The sequence below is a fragment of the Otolemur garnettii genome, unplaced genomic scaffold (assembly GCF_000181295.1).
Source record: "Otolemur garnettii isolate 467f Iridium unplaced genomic scaffold, OtoGar3 scaffold00191, whole genome shotgun sequence".
NCBI lineage: Eukaryota > Metazoa > Chordata > Mammalia > Primates > Galagidae > Otolemur > Otolemur garnettii.
The window spans coordinates 2,577,951-2,583,950 of record NW_003852586.1 but is presented as its reverse complement, the minus strand read 5'-3'; the positions used below and the strand labels follow the sequence as shown (position 1 = coordinate 2,583,950).

At 41.9% G+C, this 6,000-nt stretch overlaps 1 protein-coding gene across 1 annotated transcript in view; it reads right to left on the bottom strand.

Annotated features, from left to right (window-relative positions):
* The window catches only part of TMPRSS11F (transmembrane protease, serine 11F), a 74,280-nt gene that overhangs the window by 4,318 nt on the left and 63,962 nt on the right, over positions 1–6,000 (bottom strand). The window contains exons 6-7 of the mRNA XM_012812140.1: positions 4,256–4,294; positions 2,693–2,894 (exon numbers count right to left, since the gene is read on the bottom strand). Of these exons, the coding sequence (XP_012667594.1) occupies positions 2,693–2,894; positions 4,256–4,294 (241 nt within the window). The remainder of the gene's footprint in view (positions 1–2,692; positions 2,895–4,255; positions 4,295–6,000) is intronic.

Genomic DNA, 6,000 nt, shown 5'->3' with positions numbered 1-6,000 from the left:
CCCCCAATGTCAAGTCCTGTCCCACTCTCACTGGTGCCCCCCCAATGTCAAGTCCTGTCCCACTCTCACTGGTGCCCCCCCAATGTCAAGTCCTGCCCCACTCTCATTGTTGGCCCCCGTGTTGAGTTCTGCCCCATTCTCACTTCTTGACTCACTTTTGGCTCTTGTTTGCTGGGCTCTTCTATAATCTTTGAGGTCAAGTATAATCTGTCCGCTCTGCAAACCTCATGTCTGCACAGGGCTGTGCCCCTCCCTGGCATTTGAGGCTAAGCAGCCTTGACCCAAGTTCACAGTACTGCTGCCCTCTAGCCTGGCCTGGTCAGTATCTAATGGTGGACTTGTGGTTCCCCTTCACCTACATGCTTTTCTCTGCAGCAGGTGTGTATCACAAGCAAATTCTATGTAGTGCTATTTCTCCTTATCTCCAAAGTCCCATTCTTTCTTTTTAAAATTATTCCTATCAAGAATGACTAGGAAAAATATAGAAACTTGAAATTCTGTGAGTGAAGGAAATTATGTGGAAGGAAGTCACAGGGAGAACAATTCAAAAAGGGGATTTCCACTTTCATGTGGGATTACTATGTTGGTGAATCATCAACATTTATGTGTAATAAAAAACCTGAAATATTAGTGGTTTTCAAAGTACTCTGTGCTGCCCTAGGAATAAGCAGGCAGAGATCAGGGAGGAGAGATAGATTCTTCTTTGATCTGTTTCTCTTATTTACCTGATAATGGAAGATTTTAATCAAAGCAAAACCCTAGGATTGAAGCATTCATGTGAAAACTAGACTCTCTACATAGTAGAATTCTGGAAGATATAAAGACTTATATGACTCCAGGCCTTAAAGAGTTCACAGATTAGTAAGAAAGAGGGGTAGAATGAACAGAATTATTCCATTCCTGTATGCCTTGTCAAAGGGGAGGAAGTCTCCTGTGACAGCTGAGTCTGTGTGTTGTGTGGAGAAGGATGCTAAGATCAGAAGTCCTGTGACCTGCCAGGTGAGTGGTGGGTTGATCGATCAGTTAGCATTAAAGGGAAGGTCACAGGTCTCTTAACACCTTTTCAAGGACTTTTCCTGTTACATACAATGTCTCACAAAAACAGATCATTTTTCACAGACACAAAGGTGTTAAGGTTTTGTCGTAAACATTTTTTTAAATGCAGTATTTATGCAAGAAAAAAAATTAACAAAATTTAAAAATTATTTGGAGACTGCAATATTGTCCTTGAACTACCAAGTGTTTTCCCTTCACAAAAGGTACCACATGTGCAATAACTGAAGCACCCTCTCCCCACCTTGAGTCCTTTTCTCCATGAGCATCACCTTACTCAGCTCTTGCATTTCTCTTATATTTTAAAAAATCCTTTCTTTGACTTCACTACTGAAATTGAGCCTTCAACTGTCAAATTTCTGTTTTTCTTTCATTTATAAAAACTTGTTCAAAGTGGTTTTTAAACTTACTACATCCAAAGGTCCTTCCACTTTTCTCTTGAATTTGTTCCCATTCCTACAATGCCACCAAAATTTCTCTCATCAAGGTCACCGGTAATGTCTACTTGACTAAGATAAATGACCAGTTCTCAGGCAGATCTGTCCATACCCAGAGAGTGCACTGGGCCTGCCGAAACAAGTGTGCAGGTATCATAGCTTATATTCTCTACAGAAGGTAAAGTGGGCATTCAGGGTTTGTTTATTGTTAATTTACACAAATGAATCAGTTAGAACTGATGGCAACTACATGGCAAGCTCACAAAAACAGAAGTGCAAGGACTGCAAGACTGTGTGGACAGAACCATCGAAAGCCTTCAACAGTCAGCCTGACTGAGCTCCCCTCCAAGGGTGACTCTTAGTCTGGGAGTTGTAAATACCAGGGGAGGAAGTGGGGGACATCCCCTGACATCCATTAGGACCTTCTTACACCCCACAGAGAGTGATAATAAAAGTGTGTTGGAACTGTTGAGGTGTTGCCCCTGCCAGGATGATACCAAGCCTTCCAGAATCACAGAGGGAGACTCCTCAGAGAGGCCTAAGCAGAGCCCGGCCAGGTGAAGGGGCTTCCTGCAGAGGTTTTGCCTTTTGAAAGTTTAAAAGGAAAAGCTTTCTGTACCCTAACAATAAAAACTCAGTGGAGGAAAACAGTGTGTCTCTGAGCTCCTGGGGCATAGCACAGGGCACCCACCAGGATCTGTGTGTGGCGGACACAGTGAGAGCTCCTAGGGGGTCAATCCCCAGTGACACAGTAGCAGGTCCCCTCCATCCTCCTCACACCTCCCAGACCGCACAAGCCCTCAGCCATTCTTGGTAACACTGAGAAGGGAGAGCTTCGGGGTAATATCTGTGATCCGTTTCTTATTTTTGAAGAGATGGTGATGCTGACAGCAGAGGTGAGAGGGATTCATTGGAAAATGAAAAGCAGAATGGAAGCAGCTAATTTTCTTCTGGGGTGTGCTTAAGAGGTTCTTTAGTCTTTACACTGAAGTGTGGTGTGGCAGGAAAGACAGCACTGGGGTCATGTTGACCCAGAGAAACAGCCGACAAGAACCAAGGCCACGGGGAGGGGAGGGGGGCACAGGGGAGTGAATGTGTGTCGGACAGACTGGGGCCACCCACACAGGGTGCGGGGTAAGCTGGTGACAGTCCAGCTGCCTGTGAGGGCTGAGAGAGGTGGGGTCCCGCACCTGGGGACTCACTTGCGAAAGCAGTGAGCGGCGGTGAGCAGCCATGTGTTGCTGATGAGGCTGGCCCCGCACTGGTGACCGGCCCCCAGGAGCTGAAGGCTGGCCTGCCAGGGCCACTCCCCTTCCATGGCTGTTTCCCGTCCTTGGACGATCCTTTCAGTAGAGGAGAATGCTGGTAATGGCATGTTTGAGGAGGTCATCCTTATCCCACAGCCTGCCACAAAAATACGTGTTAATGTGTTTTCGTTGCAAGAGGAAAAAAGCAATCCTGATTTGCACTGGGTCTAGATGTTCAGATAGTCCTTGGTCCCTGAAATTTTTTAACCCATTCCTAGCATTCAGGCTTTTACATTCCTTTAGATCAGTGTTTCTCAACCTTCCTAATGCTGCGACCCTTTAATATAGTTCCTCATGTTGTGGTGACCCCCAACTATAAAATTATTTTTGTTGCTACTTCATAACTGTAATTTTGCTACTGTTATGAATAGTAATGTAAATATCTGATATGAAGGATGTATTTAGGCAACCCCTGAGAAAGGGTCATTCAACCCCCAAAGGGGTCATGCCCCACAGGTTGAGAACCGCTGCTTTAGATCCTACTGAGGTTCACATGAAATATTTACTAACATTTCTTGACATTCAATCCAGGAATTAACTTCTGTCTCTCTATAAAGCACACATAGATAAACAGCTTGCTAGACAGATAATTCACTGAGCATCAAAAATGTGTAGATCCTTTGGTGTTTTAGATGTATTTGTAGAAACACACTTTTTAGATGAGAAAACTAAGCCTTAGAGAGGCTGAAGGTAACTTTGCTGGTAAGTGACAGAGTGAGACTTAAAATTAGGGTGCCCCACACCAAGGCCAGTGGTGTTCTGGCTACCTAGAGAGCCTATTGGTGAAGTCATGAGCTGCCCATCACATAACTGAAGTGAATCAATCTATCATTTTTGCAAAGCCCCGTATCTTAAGTCTAAAATAGTATTCACCTTTTTGTTCTTCTATAATTTGAAATACTGGTTTAAAAATATTACTCCTTAATAGCAAACTCTCAATTGATTAGACTTCAAATCAACATTTAAAGAGATTTGGAAATGCCCTTACAATCTTTTTAATGGGCATATTTTTGCCCACAATGCACCTTAGCTATGTGCCAAGGGTGGAATAGGGAGGGCAGAGTGGGAGGAGGCAGAAAACGCATGTAACAGATGTTTCAATAAAGATGCAAGAAAACTGAAAATATTGAACGAGAAAAAAATCTAGCTGCTAGTTTAAAACATTTTCTTGAATTATGAGATAATGTTAAAAGAATTATTTACAGAGAACAGTAGTGTAATATCTAGAATATCATCCTTTTTTTAACCAATTCCATACATCAAACAACTTATAATGTATTTTGTATACATTTATAAATTTAATTATTTTAAATGTTAAAAATAATAAAAGAACTGAGTGATTCACAAAGATATAAAATGAGCAAAAAGTAAGTTAGTAAATTGTACTTCTAACTCTCCATGGATTCTATTAATTACTTTTACTGTGAACTAAAGTAAGTTGTGGGTTTTGGAACTTACGACTGTTGAGAAGATTTCTCATCTTTTTGCCGTCAATAGCTGAAATAAGCAAAATATGAATTAGTTGGTAGAAGAACATATTTCTATTTTCATGTTTTTTGGTCAGTGGTAGTTAATAGAAATGCTAAATATCCAAAGCATACACCTTTCAAAAGGCAAAACATTTCTCATAACCAAGTAATGTGTTTACTCTGACAAGATTTGATTTTTATTTTAAATTTTATAATCTCTCTTAAAAATATAATCAGAGGGCATTTTATTTTGTGATTTTTGTTTAGATAACAGAAAAATAAATTAGAAAATTAAGGAATATTGAACAATGTGAACATCCTTCACTGCCTTCTTTGGTGGCTCCAACATGTACCAGGAAGTCGCTGCCAGTTCCGTCATAGCTGGTGTTGGCCAGTGATCCAGGCATTTTCCCAGCGGCCACTGTGACCTGAACACTCCAAAAATCTGAATATGTCACAGACACCTCAGGGCTGACTGTATGGAATAAGCCACTGAGACAGTGATCTCAGTCACTGGAGGGCAAGAGTCAGTCTAGGGACACACCCAGGAAAACACAGCCCCATATGCATCTTTATTTTTTCTGGAGAAGGATTTATCTTCAGGGGTTAAGGTGACAGGACATACAGAAGGAAAATCGAGGAGAGGGATGGGCAGTGAGGCCAGGGACGGCTGCATTTTACCCAAGATAAGGTGAATGTCTAAAGAGAAAAGGGGTGAAGGAAGGATTGTGCAGTGTCCCCTGGTGGTGGGAGAACGCCCATGTCATCCCATCTGTTGTGCACCTGAGGGGAGCTTGAAGCCAGCCTTGCCTCTGTCTGAGGAGACTCAGTCAGCAGCCCTGAGGCTGTGACTAGTGTGTTGGCATTTGTGGTCAGCCCCTCAGCCCAAGGCTCTTCATCTTTTCTGGGAGCTGGCTGAGGGCACAGAGTAAGTGACAGATATGTACTAGAATATCACATGGCTCAGCCTCCAGGTGTGACCTTCCTTTTTGCAATAAAGAGCTCAGGGGTGGGGATTTTCATTTTCCTGTACATGACCCAATTTCAAGGCCCTTGTTTAATAGAGTGGGGATTTAAGCAGTGTGGGCTGGTGACCTTCTGTGCCTGACAGTCACCTCACCATCACTGCCTTGGATGGCTGTGACCAGGCAGGAGCCACAAACCAGGACCCCACGGCACATGCCCCATGCATTGTGCTCTCTCTGTGACCTCATTTCCCTTCAAACTTATTCATTCCTATTTGTTTCAACTTCACTACCTTTTTGTTGGTTTGGTAATCACCTTTTTGTTTGTCAGTGAGAAAACGGAGAATTACATAGAGATTTTCTCAAGAATACTGGCTTATCTCCAAAGAGAAATTGAGCCCAACTCCTCCTGGAGGCCTCCTGTGTATCTCTCTTTATTTAATAAAGTACACATATGTGGCAGGAGAAAATATGCACAGTTGAACTTTTGTTATCAATCCTGGTCATATAATATGTCTATTTTGGTATTAAATCAATCTGTATAATCACAAGCTTTGTATGTAACCAAAAAGGTGAAAACATCATTTTTAAAAATAATAAATTAAGAAACTCTACAATTTTAATAACTCAGTAAATATAACATAATGACATTTTTGTGATGGATACTTTACTTTAGGATATATAATATGATGTAGAGATAGGTACATTACTAGGAATTGATTTTAAATTTGACATTTCCATTTCTAGAATACTGGAAATTACCACGTTT